Source organism: Chiloscyllium plagiosum, unplaced genomic scaffold (assembly GCF_037043375.1).
Source record: "Chiloscyllium plagiosum isolate Xiang-an unplaced genomic scaffold, Cpla_swu_hap1 HiC_scaffold_18, whole genome shotgun sequence".
In the NCBI taxonomy this organism is placed as follows: Eukaryota; Metazoa; Chordata; class Chondrichthyes; order Orectolobiformes; family Hemiscylliidae; genus Chiloscyllium; species Chiloscyllium plagiosum.
In genome coordinates this window covers 16,060,410-16,087,096 of record NW_028270156.1, presented here as the reverse complement: position 1 = coordinate 16,087,096, position 26,687 = coordinate 16,060,410, and the positions used below count along the sequence as shown (strand labels likewise).

Here is a 26,687-nt window from a genome sequence, read left to right as displayed (position 1 = left end):
TCAAAATCTATCCCAGTAAGCACAAGATATGTGCAGTGGTCACTCTTACTAATACTGTCATGGTGAAATGCGTCTGCAGCTGGCAGATCGGTAAGGATGAGGTCAAGTGTCTTTTTCCTTGTTGCTTCCTTCACTTCCTGCCGCTGTCCCATTCAGCAGCTATGTCCTTAAGGACCTGACCAGATCAGTTAATAGTGCTGCTATTGAGCCACTTTTGGTGGTCACCCACGCAGTAACCCATGTAGAGAACATTTTGCACCCTTGCCACCCTCAATGCTTCCTCTAAATGTTTTTCAAAAGGAAGGAGTACTGATTCATCAGCAGAGAGAGGACATTATGTGGTAATTAGGAGGAGGACTCTGAAATAACTCCATAGAGGCAGGTATCTCATCACCAAGTCACCCTTTATTTACACATGGGAAGTTCTTGACACTGATCGAGCTCCCTCAGAGCCAGCTGTTAGAGTGAGCAGGATGTCTAACACTCCTGTTTGTATCCGTCAGCCATATATGATTGGAGCAGATTAACAGCTCCAATAGGGAAAACTCATATTCTATGAGGTCCACCCGATTAACCTTGTTTCAGTCAGAGCAGTTTCTTTCTCCATGTTTAAGCTGAAGCTATGACACTTCATGGGGTCTTGAGTCAATGTTGAGGACCCCCAGAGCAATTTCCTCCTTACTGTATCCCACTGTGCTGCCTCCTCTGCTTGGTCTGTCCTGCTGGTGGGACAGGACATACCCAGGAATGGTGATGACAGTGTCTGGGACATTGTCTGCAAGGTATGATTCCATGTGTATGACTATGTCAGGCTGTTTCTTGACTAGTCTGTGAGACAGCTCTCCCAATTTTGGCACAAGACATTAGAAAGATGGTGACAGAACTGAGTTTGCTGGTGTCATTTCATAAGACAGCTGAGAGTCCACCAAGTGTAGCCCAGACCAGGTAAGGATGGCAGATTTCCTTCCCTGAAGGGCATCAGTTTTGACCACAATTGACAATAGTCATCATTAGACTTTTAATTTCAGGTCTTTTTAAAATTCAAATTCCACCATCAGGAGTGGTATGCTTGGCATTCAAACAAGCAAATGTTTGTCATGAGCATGTAAATAAACTAAAAATGTCTTTTATAATCATTGAACCTATCTGAAGGTGGGAGTTGAACTCAGAGCCCTGAGTCTCTGGATTGTTAGCCCAGCAGCAATATTACTATCTCTTCCCCAAGTTTGGCTATTGGGGATTTGCATTTTTAAAAATTATTAAACTCACAATAAAATTCTGACAAACAGTTGCATGAATGCACTAACCTGGCTTTTTCTCTGTGAGATACTGATCAATCTTCTCCATATTCTAAAATTATGTTTAAAATCTTAATGCCGGTTTCTTCCATGGCCACAAACTGAAAATGTGTTTTTTTTTAATTGGCAATAAAAAGAATTTCACAAGGTAATCACTATAAAGCTGATTGTGCCTGGAATAAAATAATTCGTTCTTTCTGATGAACCAAGATTCATTCCAGTCAGAAGACTGCAGTTTGTCAACTCCTTTAATGGTCATTAATGCTACACCTTCAAGTCCCCGTGGATCTTGAACGTTCTGACACATGTGGTGTGCGCTCACTCAAACAAATGGATGTCCGTCATAAGCATGTAAATAAACTTAACAATGTTGTTTTTGTAATCACAGAACACAGCAGATCACTGCAATGCCCACACAAGCAATCTCCATGTCATATATCTTTGTCCTGTAGTAAATCCACATCTAAAAATCCCAGTATATTATGTTCATATGCAAATATATCCGCAATCCAACTCAATACTGTCTTTTTTTAAAATTCCAAACCTTGGCAATTCAGTAAGTGCAGCAAGGATTCCTGAAACCATGAACGCAGTGCATTCAAGATTGAGAGACACCCTTCCCTGATTCAAATACAGTGCTGTGATCCACATGGAATTGAAAATACTTCCACACAAGAGTATTGCCCTGAATATTTATTTTATGAAAATAAATAAAGTTTCCACAGACTTCATTCATTCATAAGGCAATAAATAAATAAATACAAATTATTGCAATGGTCAGAAAGCATGAACTCATTTGAAAATTCTCTGACTTTTATCAACTCATGGTGGCAATCTGGCATCCGGTTGTTAAACTTTGTTTAACTCTATGTTTTTATGTTTGTGTTTTTCAATGAAACAACTGAGTCATTTTCTTTATTCTGTGCTCAACAAGATCTTCAGTTTTCCATGATGGAATGCAACATTTCAGTGATGTGGTGATCCTGCACTCTCATGATTAAACTACAAATAGATGAGGTATGCACAGGACCTTGCCTGCTCCATCATTCAAAAAAGTCATGGCTGATCTAATTGTGGCCTCAACTTGACATTTCAGCTCTCCCGCTAACTTTCATTGGTAGTCAGGAAACTTTCTACCACTACCTTAAAACTTGTGAGTAATCCAGCATTCACTGCCTTTGGGGAAGACCCCTTATTTTTAACTCTGTCTGCTAATTCTAGTGTCTCTCACAAACCCCCTCAGGGCCTTACACATTTCAAGAAGAACTCTACTCTAAGTCTGCTTCTCAGATTGACAGGAACTCGGAAATGGGAGAAAGTGAGGACTGCAGATGCTGGAGATCAGAGTTGAAAAGTGTGGTGCTGGAAAAGCAAAGCCAGTCAGACAGCATCCAAGGAGCAGGAGTGTCGATATTTTGAGCATAAGCTCTTCATCAGCTGATGAAGAGCTTATGCTCGAAACGTCGACTCTCCTGCTCCTCGGATGCTGCCTGACTGGCTGTGCTTTTCCAGCACCACACTTTTCAACTAGGAACTCAGAAATGACCATGACGGCAATGGAACAAATGCATCCTGTCTTTAGGCAAATGAAAATGGCAATGCTTTGCACAAAACCTTAACATGTTGAAGACAGATGGAACTGGAAAGATTTATTTAAAAGTGCAGGTAGTTAATTTGCCCAGGAGAAATTCCAGTTCCACAATATCACTCTTAGCATTAAAAAAAAGCCACATTTTGGTAAAACTATTAATGTTGCAGCATTACAATCAATATTCTGTTCAACTATTCAAAATCTTTTTAATCAATATAAACCAGGGCCTTAACTTATGCAGTCAAAAATATATTTACATAATAATTGTCATTGGAAATAGCTACTAGGGTAGACTATAGAAGTATTTGCTTCCTCCTCCTTTACATTATTTATTGCAAGTACTCCTCGTACCTGATATTTAACACTTAAATCTGAGTTGAAAATATGGACTTAAACAAAGGCAATTAACTTATTTGATTTAGGTGAATAATTAAGCATTTTGTTCAGCAATGCAGTCAGTCCTGATGTGCAGCTTTGCTAATGTTGTGACAACTGCTGCCTTCATTGAAATCTTTAACTGGGTGGAGATTGGTAATTTGGAAGGGTTTGATCTTCACCTCATGTTGCGGCTTGCCTCGAATGTGACAGAAAAGCCATTTTGTGCCTTCCCAACATGTGAGCTGCAGGCACACTTCTTCCCATTCATTTGTATTCTAACCATGCCATTGGTTTTCCCATTTGCTGCAAGGGGATATCATGATGGATTGTTTATGTCTGGTTAAAAATAACTGCATACCAAGCATTAGAGGTTGAAGCTCCCATTTTCTTGCATGGGGTTCATTGTTTTGGGATTTTGACAGATCACATGGCCTTCACTCCGATTCCAATGACTGAGGGCTGAGATGAAGGATATTTTTCTGATTATATGTTAAGGATGTTGTGAAAGTTCAAAGGGTTCTGAAAAGATTTACAAGGATATTGCCAGGATTAGAGGGTTTGACCTCAAGGGAGAGACTGAATAGGCTGGAGCTATTTTCTCTGGAGCGTCAGAGGCTGAGGGGTGACCTTATAGAGGTTTATAAAATCATGAGGGGCATGGATAGGGTAAGCAGACAGATAAACATGGATAGGATAAAGGTCTTTTCCTCGGGGTGGGGGGAGTCCAAAACCAGATGGCGTAGGTTTAAGGTGAGAGGGGAAAGATTTAAAAGAGACCTAAGGGGCAATGTTTTCACACAGAGGATGGTGTGTGTATGGAATGAGCTGCCAGAGGAAGTGGTGGAGACTGGTACAATTACATTTAAAAGTCATCTGGATGGATATATGAATAGTAAGGGTTTAGAGATGTATGTGCCAAATGCTGGCAAATGGGACTAAATTTATTTAGGACATCTGGTCGGCGTAGACGAGTTGGACCGAAGGGTCTGTTTCCATGCTGTACAGTTCCATGACTCTACGCCGCTAAAAGGCAGTGGGTGTTTGGAATTTTTTACCCAGGGGGTTGTGGTATATCCATCACTGCGTATGTTCAAGACAACAATCATTTTTACCTGATTTGTGAAAAAATTTCAAAATACTAATAAAGATTGAGCATGTAGGGATAGTATAGGAATATGGCATTGAGGTAGATGATCAGCCAAGATCCAGAATGGCATTTCAGACTCAAAGGGCTGCATGGCCCACTCCGACTCCTATTTTTCTCTTCTCCTAAATGTCATTCATTTAAATATACAGCTGTGATAGTCTTTCATTAATCTTGTCTTGTACATGACTGGGTGTGAGGAGACACATCCTCAGGGGCTTTATTGGACAAGTATCCTATGGGGAATCTTTACTTCACTCTAATTACTTTTGCCAGCAAACAGAGTGTACTTTCTGTCCATGTGATCGGCAGACAGTTGATGTGTGGATTTGACTCCACAGCAGCAGGCCATCCTAGTTCCTGTAGGAGTAAATTACTGCAGATGCTGGAATCTGAGCTGAAAACATGCCTACCTCAACAATAACATAGTTTTGTTGTTCTTTCAAGGGTATGTGAGGCAATTACATTAGCTTTAAGGTCACAGTCATAGACTCATAGAGTCACAGAAATGTACAGCACAGAAACAGGCTCTTTGGTCCAATTCGTCCATGTCGACCAGATATCCCAACCTAATCTAGTCCCACTTGCCAGCACCCGACCCATATCCCCCCAAATCCTTCCTATTCATATACCCATCCAAATGCCTTTTAAGTGTACCAGCCTCCACCACTTCCTCTGGCAGCTCATTCCATACATGCACCACCCTCTCTGTGAAAGTTGCCCTTAGGTCTCTTTTATATCTTTCCCCTTTCATCCTAAACATATATTTTCTAGCTCTGGACACCTCCACCTTAGGGAAAAGACCTTGTCTATTTACCCTATCCATGCCCTTCATGATCTTATAAACGACTATAAGGTCACCCCTCAGCCTCCGATGCTCCAGAGAAAACAGCCCCAGCATATTCAACATTTCCCTATAACTCAAATTCTCCAACCCTGGCAACATCCTTGTAAATTTTTTCTGAACCCTTTCAAGTTTCATAACATCCTTCTGATAGGAAAGAGATCAGGATTGCATGCAATATTCCAACAGTGGCCTAACCAATATCCTGTACAGTAGCAACATGACCTCCCAACTCCAAAACTTAATACTTTGGCCAATAAAGGAAAGCATACCAAACGCCTTCTTCAGGTTCATCAGAAGTGGATTTTTGTCATGAGGCAAGAACTGAAATAATGTGTTAAAGCCCAGACTGTACTGGGGATCCCACATTCAGAAGTAAAGTAGTTTTGGGGTGGGTGGGGGATTTCGTTTTGGGCCTGTTTTCAGGGAAAAATATGTATTTGCCTGACTAAGATTGCTAAAGCAAGTCTCCTAGCTCTTATCTTACATCCCTCTTGACATAATCCTGCAAGCCCAATCCATCCCTGGTTTAAGAACGTATCCATCCATTTAATACTTCACTTCCATCAATGCCACACTCTGCACCTATGACTCTCACACAAGTGTTCACCTCCTCGGTTTTGCCACCCTTCACACACCAGCATCACCATTCTACATAGACATCCCCAAAGCATCTCACTAGATTGCTATTAACCAATCTCCTGCCTGCAGGGAAGATTTCCAAGCAATAATAAAGTTTAAGCAAGGACAGACTACATTGAAGATTTCCTCCAGATGAGGACAAGCATCAAAACCTTTGATTGAGGACAGCTGAGTGCTCTGGTTTCTGTGTCGTGTGTGCTTAGTTTCAGCCTCTGTATCTTTAATTCAGACAGATGTTTAAACCTGACGGGAGTACACCATGTCTCCAAGAGGTCTGCCCGACAGCAGTCTAGGCTCTGAGTCAACCAAGAGACTGATGCCAAAAGATAGGCACAAACCCATGCTATTCATTGTGGTCACAAACCACCTGAATATGCAGGAAAAGCTTGTTATAGATAATTTCTAATTAACCTGTTCAGAGATATTATCACGCAGCTCTGGAGTGGATGGGACTTGAACCTGGGCCTCCAGGTAGGGACACTACCATTGCTTGTTGTAGATATTTTTAATCAAACTGTTCACGCATGTTATGATACACACCAGGAGCAGATGGAACTTGAAGCCAATCCTCCTGGCCTAGAGTTAGGGGCACTACCACTGCACAGACCATGCTCCCCTCTTTTGCAAAAACAGAAATAGCAAAGGGCAACATGTGTGCCGTCAATTGTATTGTGCACCTGGGGAAATCCAGTGTTGGGGGCGGATTGAGACCTTTCTCATCCTAATCTACAACAGACAACAGAAATTTGACCTCACACTGTCTCCCTATGAAGAGAACATCTGTCACCTGTTTGAGCGGCACACTTACAGATATTGTCTATTGTGTTAATTGCAGCCGGGATTGACCTTGTGGCAATCAAGTTGAGGGGCACCCTCACTTCCAAGCCAGAGCCAGTGTTGTGTGTGCCCTATTGTTTAATTAACGTTCCTACCATCACAGGTGCCTGGCTGCGAAACACAACCTTATTGTACACTCCTCCTCCAGCATGGCCAAGTAAGACATTCTGCTGCACAACACCTGGATTCTCCAAGGCTCCCTTATGTTGAAGAAAAAAATTAGGGTGGCACAGTGGTGTAGTGATTAGCATTGCTGTCTCATAGTGCCAGGGGCATAGGTTTGATTCCAACCTCGGGTGACTGTCTGTGTGGAGTTTGCACATTCTCCCCGTATCTGTGCAGGTTTCCTCCCACAGTCCAAGAATGTGCGGGTTAGGTGGATTGGCCATGCTAAATTACCCCATTGTGTTCAGGGATGTGTAGGTTAGTGCATCATTTAGGGGTAAATGTAGAAATAAGGTACGGGAATGTATCTGGGTTATCCTTTGGAGGGTCGGAGTGGACTTTTGGACCAAATGGCCTGTTTCCACACTGGAAGGATTCTATGATGTTCTTTGAATTATGTTGAATGTCCTTTTATATGTGTTTACACAGAGTTGTGCTGTCACTGCCTCCTACTGTTACTATTCCTTTGTTGCTGGGAGGCTTCAGTGATAATTCAAGAAAGATTCCTGTCCCTACCCCACTCCCATCCCCATCACACACCCAGTACAATCAAAGAGTATGATGAAGGCATGGAAACACACTGATCAGACCACTGTGTCTGTGTCAGCTCTCCTCTTTTTTTTCTCATTTAGCCTCAGGACATGGGTGTAATTGGCCACACCAACATTTTATGGTCTATTTTAACTGCCAGAGGGCAGTTTGGAGTCAATCACATTGCTGTGGATCTGGAGTCACATGTAGATTAGAACCAGATAAGGATGGCAGATGTCCTTCCCTAAGGACATTAGAGAACCAAGTGGGTTTTCCTGTCAATCAGAACATAGTTTCATGGTCATCATTAGACTTTTGTTTCCAAATTTTTATTTAATTCATAATTCTACATCTACTATGGCAGGATTTGAACCCAGTTTTCCCAGAGCATTACCTGGATCTCTAGATTAATACTCTAGTGATAAGACCACTAGACTATCAATTGCCCAAGAGCAACTCACCTAGTCCCCCTCCCCTGTCGGCTGCAAATATTTTCTTTTTCAGATAACATCCAACTAAATGTCAGCTCTCCAGCAACTCCAGAGTATTAGATGGGGTGACAGTGACTACTTTGATGTCAAGGCAACATTTGTCTAAGGGTGGCATCAAGGAGTCTTGAAGTCAATGGGCATCAGGGAGTAGTTCTCTGTTGACTGATGTCATGCCTGACATAAAGGAAGATGGTTGTGATTGTTGTCTCAGTCCTAGAACATTTCTGCAGGAATGCCTCAATGTTGTGACCAATCACCATCGATCTACAACTGCTCCCTCAATGACATTTCTTCCATCATATGACCAAAAGTGGAGATGTACAGTGTTGAGTACCAATTGTGACTTCATAAATACTGAAGCTGACAATGTCTCAGTTGAAGTTGGTAAGTGGCCAGCAACAGTTAAATCTCACAAGTACCAGGCAATGATCATCACCAACAAGAGAGAATCTAACCATAATCCTTTGGCATTCAATGGCATCACCATCACTAAATCCCACACTATCAACAACCTGGGCATTACCATTGACTTTACACTGGATCGGGCTAGTCTTTTAAATCCTGTGCCTACAACGATAGGTTAGGGACAGGGAACTCTGCAAAGATCAATACATAATCTACAAACAAACCAACGGCATACCCATGGGATCTCCGCTATCAGGATTCATAGCAGAAGCGGGAATGTAAAGACTAGAACAAACAGCCCTACCAACCATCAAACCAAAAATCTGGGTCTGCTACATAGATGACACCTTTGTCATCACAAAATGAAACAAGATAGAAGAGGCATTTAACATCATCAACAACTCCCTCACAGGCATAAAGTTCACCAAGGAGGAAGAAACCGACAACAAACTCGCATTCCTGGATGTCACAATCGAAAGAAAGGACAACGGAGAACTACAAACCTGCGTATACAGAAAACCGACAAACACTGACCAAATACTTAACTACAACCATCCCAACACACACAAACAAAGCTGTATCAGAACACTATTCCAATGAGCTACCACACACTGCAGCACAGACGAACTTCAGAAAACAGAGGAGAACCACCTATACAATGTATTCAAGAAGAACGGATACTCAAAAAATACAGTCCGCAGATTCCTCAAGAACAAACCACGACAAGCAGACCAAACACAGCCAGAAACCCTAACCACCTTACCATACATCAAAGAAGTTTCAGAAATGACAGCCAGACTACTAAGACCCCTCGGAATCCTAGTAGCACACAAACCCACCAACACTCTCATTCAAAAAATAACAAACTTAAAAGACCCAGTACAACCCATGGACAAAACCAACGTCGTCTACAAAATTCCATGCAAGGACTGCCACAAACACTACGTAGGACAAACAGGAAGAAAGTTAGCCACCAGGATACATGAACACCAGCTAGCCACAAAAAGACACAACCCTCTCTCCCTTGTAGCCCTACACATGGATGAAAAAAAACACCATTTCGACTGGGGCAACACATCTATCCTGGGACAGGCTAAGCAAAGACATGCCAGAGAATTCCTAGAGGGCTGGCACTCCAACCACAACGCCATAAACAAATACATAGATCTAGATACCATCTATCAACGCCTCAGAAAACGAACAGGTAATGACATCACCACAAACCCCAGGAACCCCTTCCAGGACAAACATATAAATAGAAAGTAGGAGACAACAGCTTCGCTTCACTTGGAAGTCGCCACTGATGATGTTACCTAGCCAGGTAATGAAATGTCTGGATATGAAACCTACAGCTCAGCGAGCAAACCTACACCCTAACCCTCAACCTGAGCTACAAACCTTCACAAACCTTGCAAAAAGAGTAATACATCACTAATATCAAGGACAAGTCTGATGTAGCCGCTTGCCTGGAAGCTTGACACAATCCAGGATAAAATGGCTTCTTTGATTTGCAGCCCAAGCACCCAGCCTTCCATCCAATTAGTTGTTTTGTTGCACAGACTTCCAAGTGTCCACCCTGGCAGCAGCTTCTAAAACCAGGCGTCAATGCTGGGAGCTGCATCAGCACCCCAGTCTGAGATTGTGGCACCTCCATGGCCGCACACTTTAGACAGAATGTATCAGGTTTCACCTTCAAGATTTACCTCTGCACTAACACACAGTAGCAGCGATATGATGTACAAGATCCATTAAAGCAACTCATCAAGGCTTCTTTAACAACATCAGCAGCAGATTCAGGGGAACTCCATCACCTAGAAGTTTCTCTATAAACTATACACCATCCTGACTTGGAATTACATCACCATTCCTGGACTGTCACTGGGTCAAAATCCTGAATTTCCTTCCCAATAACACCCCCCTCCCAGAAGGACTGCAAAGTTTCAAAAAGGTAGCTCACCACCAACAGTAAAGGGGCATAAACCAATCCCTCGACACTTACAGCTTATAAATGAATGTTTTAAAACTTGTGTGGGACCTAACTTGAACTCTGAGAAAGTGAGGACTGCAGATGCTGGAGATCAGAGATGAGAGTGTGTTGCTGGAAAAGCACAGCAGGTCAGGCAGCATCCGAGGAGCAGGAGAATTGACATTTCGGGCATAAGCCCTTCATCACGAATGAGGCTTGTGGGCTGGGGGTTAAGAGATAAATGGGAGAGAGTGGGGCTTGGGGGGCAAACAGGGGCAGGACATATTCAGTTAATGGAAGGGCCCCAGGTAGTAATGTTGAACAGAGAGAGACCTAGGGGTTCAGGTACAAAGTTCTTTGAAAGCTGCTTCATAGGTCGAAATGGTGGTGAAGTAGGCATTTAGTAGGCTTGATTTCATTGCTCAGACTAGTGAATATAGGAGTTGGGATGTCATGTTGATGTTGTACAGGATGTTGGTGAGGCCACTTTTAGAGAACTGTGTGCAGTTCTGATTGCCCTGCTGTGGGAAGGAAATTACTAAATTGGAGAGGGTTCAGAAAAGTTTTAGCAGGATGTTGCTGGGACTGTAGGGTTTGAGTTAGAAGATGGGGTTGAATAGGCTGGAACGTCCTGCCCCTGGAGGGTAGGAGGTGGAAGGGTGATCTTATAGAAACTTATAAAATCATGAAGGGGCATAGATTAGGTGAATAACAAGTGTCTTTTCCCTAGATTAGTGGAGTTCAAAACTAGACGTCATTTTTTTAAGGTGAGAGGAGAGATATTTAAAAAGGGCATGAGAGACAATCTTTTCATATAGAAGGTGGTTTGTATGTGAGATGGAAGTGGTAGATGCAGGTAGAGATATAACATTGTAAAAGACATTTGTACAGGTACATGAATAGGAAACGTTTGGAGGAATATGGGCCAAGTGCAGTTAAGTGAGACTGTTTTAGTTTGGGAGACTTGGTTGACATGGATGAGTTGGATGGAAGGGTCTGTTTCTGTGCTGTATGGCTCTAAGACTGTATAACAGAAAGTTGATATTAATTAAATGGAGAAAGAGTGCAAAAGGCCACAGCAGAGAGGGATTTGGGATAAGTGTATAGATGTTGAAATGTTAGCATACAAATTCAGTAATCGGTAAAACAAATGGAATGTTGGCTTTGATTTCAAAAGGAATTGAACAGAAATTGGGAAATCTTGCTAAAACTAGTCAAGGTACAATTTAGGAAAAAGTGAGAACTGCAGATGCTGGAGATCAGAGCTGAAAAATGTGTTGCTGGAAAAGCACAGCAGGTCAGGCAGCATCAAAGGAGCAGGAGAATTGATGTTTTGGGCATAAGCCCTTCAGGAATCTGAACAATTCCTGAAGAAGGGCTTATGCCCGGAAGGTCAATTCTCCTGCTCCTTTGATGCTGCCTGACCTGCTGTGCTTTTCCAGCAACACATTTTTAAGGTACAATTTAGACCACATTTGGAATGCTGTGAACAGTTTTGGTCCCCTCATTTAAGAAACGATTACCTGGCATTGGACGCAGTTGGGAGTAGGTTTACTGGCCTGATCCTGGGTATGGGAAGGACTGAATTATGAGGAGAGGTTGAGTACATTGGGCTTCTTCTCGTTGGAGTTTAGAAGAATGTGAGGTAATCTTATTGAAACATATAAGATGCTTCGGGAATGTGTATGTTTATTGTTTCAGAAAGGCTGGTAGATCCTGTGGGAGAGTCTAGGACCATAGGTCAAAATGTCAGAATAAGCTAGTCACACATTGAAGAGAGAGGAGGAAATTCTTCTCTTGGAGGGTAATAGAATACTTTACCTCAGAGGGCTGTTGAGGCTGGGTTGAAAAATATATTCAGGGCTGAGACAGACAGGTTTTTTTAAGGGTTGTGGAGAAAAGGAAAGTGGGATTGTGGATTTTCAGATCAGCTGTGATCTCAGTGTAGCGTAGACTTGATGGGCTGAATGGCCTGCTTTCTGCTCCTTTGTCTCATGGTCTTGTAGATGCTGTGAAGTGGTCTGAGGCTTTGTACTGCATTAAAGATGCTGTACAAATTCTGAGAATTCCAATTTGTTACAATGTTACAACTCGGTTGCACTGAGTAATTTTGAACGTAACTTAAGATAATGCTTTGTGTGAAATGTCCCCTAATGTTTCAACCACTGGTATCTTCTGGGTCAGTCCAGCTTCTGCCAATGGGACTGACTATCGCAAGTTTAGGGATGGGGAAGCTTCTCACATTCAACAAGCGACTTGGGCTGTGGGGTGGGGGGGGATCAAGTTGGTGACTGACTACAAAAATGCACACGCCTTTCCTATCGCAGTCGCTACCTTCACTGAGATACTTGGAGTGATTGTATAAAGTGTTCAGAGTTGAGGCGAGGGGATATTGACGATACCCTCCTTTTGCCATCAGTTTGTGAACTCTCCTGCGCTCCCTCCCCTCCCCCTGTGGATGGAGTGGTGCACTCCATGCTCCTTTTTTCCCCAGTGCATGGGAGCAATGCTGGTAAAGCCGGAGTGAGCAGGCACGCTGGCGTGATGCTGAGCAACTGCGCCGTCAACTTTCATCTTACACAGAGTAAAAGGGGGACACTTTAACCAGAAATCCCGGCGCTGCTAACCATGATCTGACCATCCCTCTGTCTGCTGAGGTTTTTATTTTTTTTCAAAAAAAAACCCATTTGTTCCTTTCTTTATAATAGATACATAAAAATAATTTTCAGAACTTCTGGTTGAATCAATACAAATCTTGAGGAGTGAGGCAACATCAGAATGCAGCGTCTCACGCTGCTGTTTGGCTTCTTGGTTGCTACTGTGCCTCTTACCCAAGGTAAGATCTTTCTTGTCCTGAATATTTTGTTTTCCTGTCCAGTGTGTTTTGAGGAGAGTGGTTGGAGTGTAAGAGAGGGACAGTTTGCAAACTGGCTGGGCAGCAATGAGTGAGGTCCATGGGGAGAGCCCAGGTCAGGGGTGATACCCTCTCTCACCTTGTCTGTGTGGAATACGGTGTGTTTGTGAGGGACCTGGGTAAATGTCACTTAACACTCACTTTGCAACTTTTTCCCACTTCATTCCTGCAGACCCAGTAGCTGCGGGCGGGTGATAAAGTGAGTCTTGGTGTAACGAATCCACATTGTGTAGTAAAGCAAACTCAGTATAAGTTTGGAAGCGTGTGCTCGGTTTCTTTGTCTTGGAGTTTTGGGCATTTTGAGTTTTTAAAAAAATAAGGCAGGAAAATCAGGACGGATTTGGGGAGGTGTGTGTGTGTGTGTGTGTGGAGTCCTGAGAGGGGAGGTGTGCAGATTCAGGCAGCCTCCAACAAATTAGCGAGGCAGCAGAGTTCATTTTCCGGGCTGCAGGTTTTCAACACCTTGCATGTTCTAACAGCAGCCGCGTCCAGAGTGGTATGCATTCGGAATGAGAGCACTCGGCTGCAGACGGAAGGCGGAACTCTCTCTCTCTGTCCTCTCTAGTCAAAACAGTCTGAATAAAACTGGTCATTTTTAAACAGACTCGCTGTCTACCTAATAAAAAAAGATAAAAGACACTGCAGTCTCTACAAAAGGTGATTTTTCTGTACATTTGTCTGTGTATTTAAAGAAAGTGTATTGGGGGTGGAATGCCTCGGTGGGATATAACTCAAAACAGTGAAATGCTGAGGAGACAAAACTTGCTCCAATGAGCCATGTGCCCACTTGGAATATTGCCCCTGCGAGCGTTTTTATACCCAGAACTGATCCCTGCATTTAAAAACATCCCAGCCCTGGAGCATGGGGTGTTGGGGGTGGGGGTCGAGGAGGGGAAGGAGGTCAGCCCAAGTTTCAGCTCATTCTTCCCCTCCTCCCCCAACTCCGTTAACGTCCAAAGTGCTGTGTCTGTCTCTGTGTGTCTGTCTCTGTGTGTCTGTCTCTGTGTGTCTGTCTCTGTGTGTCTGTCTCTGTGTGTCTGTCTGTCTTTCTGTGAGTGAGAGAAAAACTTCTGCAGCCTGGTCAGATTGTTTGCAGCATTCTTGTATGAATGACAGCTGAACTATCTTTCTGCCCTCTCCCCAAATCAATTCTCATATATATTTTGCTTAAAACTGGGTGCGTTCAACATTTGGGGTCGTCTAAGGTGTTATTTTGTTTAAGATCCTGCCTCGTTTCAGTTTTACCTCTATTGACGATCAGATACAACCCCCCACCCACCCCCCTCTCTCTCTGTGTCTCTCCCCAGGCAGCAGACTCTGGGGTAATTCAGCCTCTTCTGCCTTTACAACACGATTAAAATATGCAGGCGCCAGTTCAGTCTTTATCTGTTGTTAGACAAAGGATTACAGCAACACTCCACACCGCAGGACGAGTGGGGACACTGCTTTTGGAAAGTCATTATCTGGAATGCCATCGCATTTGCAGCTTGCTCGGGGAGCCATGCGGAATAGACTGTGCGCTTTTCTTAATTAAAAACTTCTCCATTTCTTTTGGCTTTGTCTGAGCGGAGCCGGCGGTGGCGAGGGGGGTGATGTTGGGGGAAATTGGACTCGATCATTTCCGTCCGAGTGCTATAATTACCCAGTTTTCTGGTTGGTAATGATCAAAACATTCGGAAACACAGAATGTGCTGCAGCGGAACGCGCTTACAGGCGCTGTACTGTTCCGTGGAATGTTTTTAACACACACTCGCACTCACACACACAGCAGCTTCAACTCCCAGTTGTAGAAATACCAGGTCACTTTGGACGCCCAGCAAGTTTAAGTGGAGTTATAACAGTTTGTTTCCTTTCTTTTAATTAAAAAAAGAAAATCCAGGACATATCTGGGTAACGAACTCCTCCCATTCAGATAGTTACGATCATCAGGTCATCCCGAAATTCCTCATTTTTCGTTAGTAAGAGACAGTGCAGGATGTATTACACCAGCAATCTCAAGAACGGTGGCTATAATGTGTCACTGCTGTGCATTGGGGGTGGAGGGCTCGCTTTGTGTGTGTGACGGGGGTGGGGAGAGAATTTGTGTCCAGAGAGATGGCTGGGTCTGGGGGACAGAGGGTAGAGGCTCTCTCTCTTAGAGTGTCTGCTACTTGCTGGCCCTGCTCCAGGGGCTGCTACCATCCCTATTCAATCTCTCCCCCTCCCAATTCTTCCATCCCCCGCACCATCAAACAGATCTATCCCTCTTCCCTGCGCTGTTTCTATTTTTTTTCTCAGCGCTAAATGGTACCAATATCTCTTAAACGTGAAACCTATCTAACATACTCATTTATATTATACCTCATGCCTCGGTTCTCTCAGTTTCATGCCATTTGTTGAATGCTGTGCCTCAGCACGTTGTTACCCACGCAATCGGAAAGGGCTGTTTTAACCGAGCGTTGTGGCTTTAAGAGGACACACGGGGGAGGTGGGGAAGTGTCTGTCTGTCTCTGTGTTGGTGCCAGGCTGTTCCTAAAAGCAGCTCCTGTCCGGCGTCAGCCTCTGCCCACGTTGCTCTGTCTTGTTCATGAACCGAGTGTCAATCCCTCCCTCCCTCCCCTTCTGCCGCCACCGAGTGGACAGCCCGGAGCTGCTACTGCTGCTGCTACCGCCTGCCCATCCAAACTGCGGGATCACTCCTGAGTCCACCGCATGGTCCTAGCGCCCAGAAAACAAAACAAAATCATTGGCAGGACACAAGTTGTGGTTCGAGTCCCAAACGGAAACAAACAAGTGGTCACGTTTCAGACCCATGTCCATTTCACTTCTCGCTGTTTCATCCGCGGGGTGTTACGACATTTTGAAGGGAGATGTGTTTAAACATAATATCCGGGTGGGTATTCAGATTGTGCACAATTCTGTTTTCGCCCCCCCCCCCCCCCCCCCCCTTCCACGGGGTAACAAGTGGTGGACACCCCCTTTGTTCTGGACTCATTCTCTTAACTTCATTCTCTGGGAGCTTCTGTTGGGGTCCAGTTCATTTATCCTGCCCCAGACAGCCTCTGAGATCAACAGCACAGGAGGAGGGACCTTCAGCCCACTAACGTTATCCTAATCAAGAGATTTGCAAGTGAAAACCGAAAGAATGTGGATGCTATAAATTAGAAACAAAACCAGAAATTGCCGGAAAAGCTCGGCAGGTCTGGCAGCATCTGTGGAGAGAAATCAGAGTTAACTTTTCAGGTCGCGTGCCCCTTTCTGAGAACTCAAGTGACTCAAGGTTTGCAAGTGACCTTGAGTTTAGGAAACTCAACCATCAGGGATTGATTACTTCTCAGAGGGAAAGGCCAGTAATCAAAACAGAAGTTGCTGAAGAAACTCAGCAGGTCTGACAGCATCTGTGGAGAGAGAGAAACAGTTAATGCAATTGACTACTTAAGAAAAATGGAAAGAAAAACAGTATTATTTGGAAATTAATATGCTCGAATTCCATTTGACCTATACAAGATACATAGCTTGTATATGGGAGGGCTCTTGTGCTGCGGTAGTGTCCCTATCTCTGAGCACGGAGGCCCAAGTTTAAGTCCCACCTGCTCCAGAGATGTGTTTCTGACCAGGTCGATTAGGACAAAAATCTAGAAGTTGGACCAGTGCATGTCATTTTCAAGTTTACTGCTTTTATTTCAATTGTGAAGCATGGAGATATCAAATATACGACAGAATATATAATGGGAATCAATTGGATGTTTAGAGGTCTACTCAAAATATTATTCATCACAGATAACTGAATTAATTTGCCAAAAAAGTTTACTTTCCTCCTCACATACTCTGCCTACAAATGAGTTTCAAGGACTGAGTGGGTGGAATTGAGTATCAACATGTCTGATGTCACTCTTCTCAGTCTAGGTGGTAATAGGTACCACTGATTATTAGACTGGGGAAGGTGAGCACAAATCAATTGAATCTTCAGTTTGGGATTGATAGTCAGTGAGCCTCTAAGTGGACAGCAGACTGAATGAGGACAGAATATGGTTTGTCATGCGTTTGCTGATCATCAACAAAACTTGCAAATGAGACACAGTCTCCTCATCCATACCTCAGTGAAGCTCTAGTATGATCTGTGCAGTCCATTCCAAGTATTACTGTTTCTTTCCCTCCAGGTAAGTACCTGGCTGACACTATGCTCTCACCATTCTGAAAATTGGCCACAATGTTTGAGGTTGCAAAGAGCCAGTGCTGTCTGTGGGGAAAAGCTGTGTCACTTCTCTCAGGAGAAGAAACATAATGGAGGAAATGGAAGGGAACAGTGTAAGCGCCATGCTCAAGCAGATTGTGTAGCGCTGTCAGTAAATTTACCGTCAGTGAGTATTTCGCTGACTCAACAACAGCTGCTACTATGGTTTTCTCATTCCCTCTCTCCCTGTCCTGAATTAGCTTGGGGGCCTAGAATAATGAGGCGGTGTCATCACATCATTTTCTACTAAACTGCATGACTGGATTCTATGATTAGTGTCGGCAATAATTTACAAATTGTTCGACATCCTGCCTGAATCTTAATTACATTAATGAGGATAGCAGGATATCTTCAACATTATCGGTCAACTGGCTGAAATAAGAACTTGAGGAATAGAAGCTTTTAGGCCCTTTTGATCCTGTTCCATCATTCAAGATCATAGTTGGGCTTTCACTTCAGTCCTAGCCTCCCATACAATCTTCTTATCCCTTAATTCTGTTAGTACCCAAAGTCTATTGACTTCTATCATGATCAAACCCAATGTCTGAGGATCCATAAACTCTCTGCGCGTGAGAATTACAAAGATTAACGACTCTTCAGATGAAGAAACGTCTTTTCCTGTCAAGCTTTTGTTCTGAGGCTGAGACTGTTCTCAACTCTCCAACATTTACTCAACAGGGACACTGTGAAGCCCCTTGAGAATGCTGTGTTTCCATTAGATCATCTCTCTTATAAAGTCCAGGGAATAGAGGCATGGTTCACTCAATCTCTTTGCTCGGGGCAATCCCGTCATCTTGAAATCCAGTCAAGTGAGCCTTTTAGTATAACCCTTCCATGGATCAGACGATCAAAACTGCGTGCAGTCCTCCAAATGTGGCTTCACCAAATCCCTTACTATTGTAGTAAGGCTAATCTACTTTTACATTTCAATGAACAAAATAGAACACACCCTCCCTAACTGTTTGCTGTACTTGGATTTTCACTTTCTGTGAATCATGTTCAAGGCCATCTGGCTCCTCTTTTAATATTGTAAAACCTAGGCAAATGCACTTTTGCTATATTTGTGTTCTAAAATATTGCTGGATTGAATGCGGGGCAAAGTTCTGTTGGAGAAAGTGAGGACTGCAGATGCTGGAGATCAGAGCTGGAAATGTGTTGCTGGAAAAGCGCAGCAGGTCAGGCAGCATCCAAGGAGCAGGAGAATCGATATTTCGGGCATGAGCCCAAAGAAGAAGAGCTCATGCCCGAAACGTCGATTCTCCTGCTCCTTGGATGCTGCCTGACCTGCTGCGCTTTTCTAGCAACACATTTTCAGCAAAGTTTTGTTGGAATGGCTTCATGTATATGTGAAAGCTGCTAGAGCTACATACACCTATTATTTTGGAGACATTTGTGAAGAATCGATCATGTCAAGATGTAAGTTCTTAGATAGCAAACTGGTGAAATTGTATCATACATTCAAGTGTAGGAAGTGCATTGTTACTCAGGATGCCATACTTGACGATCTCCCAGTTTTGATCCATGTGCTGGGAGTAATAGAAGCAACCATTGGGAGGCAAGAGAATCAAAGCTGCTCTTACAGCTTCACTCAAAAACTCATTCCTAATGAAGAGTTCATGCTCAAAACATCTGTTCTCCTGCTCTTCAGATGCTGCCTGACCAGCCGTGCTTTTCCAGCACCACACTCTTCGACTCAAAAACTGTAGTTGCAGGGTTCTTGGAAATATGCTGACTGTGACTTAATTGGAATGGTGCAGAAAATGAAAAGATCCAGAGTAAGTTGAAGAAAGGAAGTTCCTGTTGGTAATTAAGACTTATACGGAGTTTGAACATTGCTGTTTCAGTTTTGCAGTTAGACTCAGAAGAGAGCAAGGTTACAAGATGAAAAATTGTTTGATCTAATGTTTCTCCATGATTCAATAACTTTTTTTTTGTTGAGATAGTTACTCCGTTCCCGAAGGACCTCAATCTGAGGCACAAAATGTCATCACATCTGGATTGGTGTTGCTTTTGATAAATGAACATATGGCCTGTGACACTCAAATAAATAAAGGTCTATTCTGGAAGTAGAAAGGAAATCCTTGTGGAATAGGAATCTATTTTTGCTTTTGTAGTTTAGTTATAATGTAGGTGAATTGTGGGTGAGGTAATGTATTACAGAATCATAGAAAACCTACACTGCAAAAAGAGGGCCATTCAGCCAATCAAGTCTGCTGCTCCAAACAGCATTTCAACCAGGGCCCAGCCCTGACCCCTATCCCTGTCACCCTGCATTTACTGTGGCTGACCCACCTCGTCTGCACACCCCTGGACACTGGACAATGTTGCATAGCCCATCCACCTTTTATGTATGATGTCATTAGGGATAAAATACTTCATATATAACATCCTTATACTTTCAACTCGTTAAACATTCAAGATGATAAAGCATATGTAATGAAGGCTCTCATTCCAGCCCTGAAAATCCATGTTCCTTTTCATGTACATTTCACCATTGGCTGTGAAGGGCAACTACAAGAATAGCTGGAAGCTAGGCAGGATCTGGCTTGTCCTTCTGTGGCTCTTTGAAAACACTGATTCCACACATGGACATGGCTGTCAGGGAAATATGCAACAGCTCCCTGTTGGTGTTTATGGGGCCAGCTGAGGAGCAGAGGCCAGGATTATCGTGTGAACTCTGGAGGCTTTGGAGGTCACTGCTGCGTTACAGGGGTGCAGTGAGCGATTGCTACAATGTTTTTTGTTACCTAGACACTGCCATCAGATTCAACATTCGGGTGCCTGGAAATTCCCCAAGTGCGAGTGGCTTAGAAAACCTTTCTGTCAACCTTAAAAAAAAAATTGGCTTCGTGGGAAACTATGGCTGCAACCAGTAATGCCTGAGATTACCAATCTGAAGATTTTTGTAGCCTTTGTTTTAGCATTATAACCATAGGCGTTCAAGTGTGTTCTTTCAGTGATAACTATGATCTTCAGGGATTTTCATGACTTGTAAAAAGGAAACATTCAAGTTGTTGGAATGGGAAGAGTTAAAAGTACTTGAGCTGGGAATCTATCCATTCAAGCAAGAGGATTGTTTTAGAAACTGCCTTGATTAATTATAACCTTTTAATGAAGCAATAGCAGTTTGAGGATTACTTTGGTTGAATACCATGCAACATGAAAGTGATCTATTATGTACATGCTGACTTTCATTAGACACTGCTATTATTATAAGGGAGACCACCCAAAATACTGATAATGTGGCTTCAGGCAATAATATGTTTGTTTATTGCCAAAAGCTAGACACTGCTAAAACTTCCTTGAATGAAAAAAAACATAATTCATCCTTCAATACCTCTAATTTGTTGAAGTTCACGAGAAAGTTACTGATTTTAAGAAGAGGAATTGGTTGTACTGTGAGATAAAGGATCTTTGATCTCTTCAAGAAACCTATTTAGCAGGTGGTTTTACTTGAGATAAGATTGCGAAACATATATCAGTGAGTTGTTTCATGGAGGTTCTCATTGTTGTTCAGTTATGTATTTTGAAATTGGGGGAGGGAAAATGCTATGTCAGTCTGCAACATTTAAGAAGCATTTCCACTGATGCTTAATGTAACTTTTATAGGTGATTTTCAACAAGAGGTAGCCTTGTTGTTTACACGAGTTATGTAACCTTTTATAGGTTTGAATCATTTCAATTTGTAAAAGACAATTAACATGGAATAACAGGAATGCACATATGATAATTGGAAATGGAGTTTCCTTATAATTGAACTTAAGACTAAAAAGTAAGTGAATACTGAAAAAGCCTCTTTTAAAATTATTTTTACATCTCCTCTGCAGGAGTAGTTTGGCTAGTTATAGAGTCATAGAGATGTACAGCATGGAAACAGACCCTTCGGTCCAACCTGTCCATGCTGACCAGATATCCCAACCCAATTAGTCCCACCAGCCAGCACCCGGCACATATCCCTCCAAACCCTTCCTATTCATATCCACATCCAAATGCCTTTTAAATGTTGCAATTGTACTAGCCTCCACCACTTCCTCTGGCAGCTCATTCCATACACGTACCACCCTCTGTGTGAAAAGGTTGCCCTGTAGGTCTCTTTTATATCTTCCCCTCTCACCCTAAACATATGCCCTCTAGTTCTGGACTCCCTGACCCCAGGGAAAAGACTTTGTCTATTTATCCTATTCATGCCCCTCATAATTTTGTAAACCTCTAAGGTCACCCCTCAGCCTCCGACGCTCCAGGGAAAACAGTCCCAGCCTTTTCAGCGTCTCCTTATAGCTCAAATCCTCCAAGCCTGGCAACATCCTTGTAACTCTTTTCTGAACCCTTTCAAGTTTCACAACATCTTTCTGATAGGAAGGAGACCAGAATTGCACGCAATATTCCAACAGTGGCCTAACCAATGTCCTGTACGGCTGCAACATGACCTCCCAACTCCTGTACTCAATACTCAATAAAATAAAACATACCAAACGCCGCCTTCACTATCCTATCAACCTGTGACTCCACTTTCAAGGAGTTATGAACCTGCACTCCAAGGTCTCTTTGTTCAGCAACACTCCCTAGGACCTTACCATTAAATCTATACATCCTGTTAAGATTGGTTTCCCAAAATGCAGCACCTTGCATTTATCTGAATTAAACTCCATCTGCCACTTCTCAGCCCATTGGCCCTTCTGATCAAGATCCTGTTTTAACCTGAGGTATCCCTCTTCGCTGTCCACTACACCTCCAATTTTGGTGTCATCTGCAAACTTACTAACAGTACCTCTTATGCTCGCATCCAAATCATTTATGTATCGATCCTTGTAGCACTCCACTGGTCACGGGCCTCCAGTCTGAAAAACAACCCTCCACCACCACCCTCTGTCTTCTACCTTTGAGCCAGTTCTGTATCCAAATGGCTAGTTCTTGCTGTATACTGTGAGAAATAACCTTGCTAATCAGTCTCCCATGGGGAACCTTGTCGAACGCCTTACTGAAGTCCATATAGATCACATCTACCGCTCTGCCCTCATCAATCCTCTTTGTTACTTCTTCAAAAAATTCAATCAAGTTTGTGAGACATGATTTCCCCTGCAGACTTGCATTTATTTAGCTCCTTTTAGGGCCACTGATCATCTAAGATAACTTTGTAGCCTTCAAAATGTGGTTGATGTACTGCAGAAAATAGAGCAGGTTATTAATGCTTGATAACCTCTCTCTGTGTGTCTCTGTCTCTGTCTCTCTCGCGCTCGCTCTCTCTCTCTCTCTCTCTCTCTCTCTCTCTCTCTCTCTCTCTCTCTCTCTCTCTCTCTCTCTCTCTGTGTCTGTCTGTCTGTCTCTCTCTCTTTCTCTGTGTGTGTCTCTGTCTCTCTCTCTCTCTCTCTCTCTCTCTCTCTCTCTCTCTCTCTCTCTCTCTCTCCCTTTTCTTTTTCTAAAGTTGATTTGATAGACAAATGTTAGCCTGGACACACACAATAATTCCCATATTCTTTTCAAAATTGTCGTAGTATCTGCTGTGTTTACCTGAGTAGGTAAACAGTGTCTTGTCTTAACATGTCATCTGAGAGGCAGTACCAGCAACAATGCAATGCTTCCTCGGTAGTGCACTGGAATGTGAAGTTTGATTTTTGTGCTCCAGCCCTGAAGTGGGATTTGAACCTAGAACTTAGTTTGTTCCACTAATTTAACCACAGCTGAATGCCAGTTTTTAGAAATGGTATAGAAGGCTCCCTGCCTTTTGAGGCAGGAGTTCAAGTCCTACTGCTCCTGTGGTGTGTAATAGCATCCCTGAACAGGCTGATTTTATGCATTCAGTCCATTTATTGGATGGCAGTGGGATGTGGTTGCTTTAGTGGACTGCAAGCATTACACATTGCTGTTTGTGGAACAGGAAAAGACATGTGTAGCAAACCACTCCCAAAGCTCTGCTATGAAATGAGAATGTACAGTATTTGCGATCTTCCTTTCAGCTGTCTATACCACATGCTGCACTTGCCATTGGAGCCAAGTTACCTCCCTGTCCTAGTCCTGAACTTGCATAATTCTGTGACTTCACTGATGTCATTGAGGTCCACATCCTAATATCTTTACGCCATTGCAGTCAAATCACCAAATACACGTCTTTTTTTTCCATCACATAGGTCTCCCTCCCCAGCTTCTGTTTCCTTATTTCAAAACCACTTTCTGATACTATTATTTTTTGTCTTTGCAAGCTATCCCTGCATCTCTGACCTCTGTTTCCTCTCAACTGTAGAATGTTCTGTTGTCTTTTGTAGCTGTGTCCACTTTTTCTTCACAACTCCATGCATAAGTCTCTCCAACCTTTTTTATTGCGCTGACTGCAAACTGGTACCCACCCACAAGATCCCCATCAGATCCTAAAACTGCGACCTGCCCCTCCTTGTGGTAAAGTTTCCCCAGTCCTCTTACTCCACCTTTCTATCCACCTTAGAGGCTCTCTGAGCACCTGTCAGGCCAAGTGAGCTGTTTGAGCTGTCATTTGTGTAATACTATCCTTCTGAGCAAGGTTTTAATCACCTCTTCTTCTTTGGCGTCTCGTCAATTTTTGTCATTACACATCTGTGAAACGGATGTTTTTCACCATTAAACATGCTTTCTGAATGCAAGTTGTAGTGTATGGTATCTCATTGCCAAGGACAGTGCATTGACTTAAATCACAGGAAGACTTGGCACAGTGAATGGCAGTTGCTGCTGTTTGTTTACTGCGTACGTTCGTTAAATCACAAAGTAACAAATTCCACCCCTTATTTCAAGTGCTGACACATGCTATATGTGTTTAAGGCTGAACTGAAAAATATTAAGGATGGTTCAGCTTTTTCTTTTCTTCCAAGCACAAGAAGGTTATTTATTTAATAGCCTATGGCACTATAGAGAAATAAACCATGTCATCTGTAAAGTGGCTGGAGTGAGGTCAACATGAGCCAAGAGCTTATTTTTGTTTGAGAGAAACTTTATCTGGCTTAATCACAAGGACTAGTTTTACAAAAGTCACTGTAACTATAACACTGATGATATGTCACTAATTTGATAGACTGTCATATATTGAATTAGACTTTAATGGCTGTCTTAAGCTGTGTATTTTCTTTCAGGATAATTCTTTCATGCCCAGAGGACCTTTAAATGATGTACTGATGGAGTGACCTCACTATGAAGAAGGGGGCTCCTGTGTCACTGTGGGAATGTCCCTAGCTGTGGACTGAGGCCCAGAATCATGTCCTACCTGCCACCGGGTGTCTCATAATCTACCTGAACAGATTGATCCTCTAAAAATATAAAGTGAGGCATGTAGCACAAAGATGGATTTACGCCTGTTACACTTTGGAAAGAAGAGGTTTTTAATTTGTTTTGATGAATCCTATAATGTAACTGATAGGAAACCTTAAAACTAAAAAGGCTTCAATTGGCTGGTCAATTCACACTTTCCTAGCTACATCCATTCTGAAGCAGGGTCACGGGACCCGAAACGTTAACTGTGCTTTCCCTCCACAGATGCTGAAAGACCTGCTGAGTTTCTCCAGCAATTTCTATTTTGTTTCAATTGACTGGTGTTGGCTGTGGCTCTTTGGTAACACTCTCTAGCTTCTGATTCTAGAAAATTGAGATTGAGTCCCCTCTTTGGAGCGTTCGATGGAAAATGTGTGCTAACCTCGTGGTTATGGAAATTAAACAGGTGCAGGGACCGAGACCGTTACACCTTGATCTTTGAAGGTGACTGGGCTGTTTCATGATGCTGTTTCCTTTTTCACAAAAATAAACCCTTTGGGGTCCTTTATTAAAGCAGCAATTCTATGCAAAAGCAAATAGGTTATGCTGAACCTTCTAAAAATACCAGGCTGGGCATCACACTTTAGTAGAGGTCCTGAGGCGTTTCAGATCTTGCAGTAAGATTTCCAAAAATGGAGCCAGTGATGAGGGACATCAGCTGGGTGGAGACTTGACCAAGCTGGAATTGATCACCTTTTAGAGGAAGGAATGTAGTTTGAAATTTGATATTGGTGACCCAAATCATGAACGGGTCTGATTCAATAAGTTGGAAAAAAAACTTTGTGCAGCAGAGGTGCGATATGGTAAAATATTCTTTATGCTGTTGTGATCTGGAATGCATTATCTGAAAGGATGGAGGAATCTGTTTCAGTAATAATGTTCACAAGAGCAGTAGATGAATAATTCAGTGGTGAGGGGTAATGGAAATGACAGGGTTAAGGCAAAAGAGTAGGGATTGGATAGTTCTACCAACATTCAGCACTGGCACGGCCGATTGAATGGCCTCCCCTTGATTAGAACTCAAAACAAACCTTCTCTTGCCGCACTCTGAAAGCCCTCTCTTTTGAATGAGACCTTAAAGCCAGGTCTTGTCTTCCATCCACCAGCTTCAGTATTCACTCCTTTCACAACGGATGCACAGTGGTAGCGGTGTGTGCCACCAATAAGATGTACTCCACTAACTGATCAAGACAGTTTTTGAAAACTCCTTCCTAACTTACAGCCTTTACCACCTGGAAAGACAAGGGGAGCATGGGAACACCAAGTTCCCCTCCATGTTACTCACCATTCCTTCATTGTCACTGGGTCAAAATCCCACAACTTTGTTCTTAACAGCACCCTATGGAGTGCCAGGGTTCAAGAAGGCAGCTCATCACTGTCTTCTTGAGGGTAATTTGGATGGGCAATAAATAATGTCCCAGCCAGTGACACCCATCTCCCATGATTGAATTAAAAAAAAAATCCCATGTGCCATCTTGAAGGAAGCTGAATGTGTGGTGACTTAGCTGGTACAGGAATTGAACCCATGGCTTCACTCTGTCGTGACAGAATTCTTGGCATAACTCAGTATTTCACTTCAATGATTTTAGCGATACTTCCTTGTTTGTTTAAAAACCTTGCTTGAGGCTAAATGGGTCTGGTGGTTGAGTGGATATCACTGTAGATGACTATTCCTTCAGCTGAAATGTTCAAGTTTCACAGTGGAAAGTGAAGAAATGTGTAATTCAGCATGATCCGGTAACTCTGGGTATAACATCAGAAAGTCACCAGGCGAGTTGACGCATTGTTGGAAAAACGCGGCTGGTCCATTAATACTCTTCAAGGCAGGGAGGTTGCTAGCCTTTGCCTGGTAGATGGATGATAGACTTTAAACCCATCTTTGGCTGATCCTTCATTCTCCTGGGGAAACATGAATTGACTAGTAGTCACCTTGATAGTTCTTCAGAACAATTCTTAAATTAGCTTTTCATGTTAGAACCATAATAACCATCGCCTCTTC

The 26,687-nt window shown here is 42.9% G+C and overlaps 1 protein-coding gene across 5 annotated transcripts in view; it reads left to right on the top strand.

Annotated features, from left to right (window-relative positions):
• Positions 1-12,799: 12,799 nt before the first annotated feature.
• lrp4 (low density lipoprotein receptor-related protein 4) overlaps positions 12,800-26,687 on the top strand; it is a 402,640-nt gene continuing 388,752 nt past the window's right edge. For all 5 annotated transcript variants that reach the window (XM_043705467.2, XM_043705466.2, XM_043705468.2 and 2 more), the window contains exon 1: positions 12,800-13,128. In XM_043705467.2, coding sequence (XP_043561402.2) covers positions 13,071-13,128 — 58 coding nt within the window. In that variant the 5' untranslated portion in view covers positions 12,800-13,070. The remainder of the gene's footprint in view (positions 13,129-26,687) is intronic.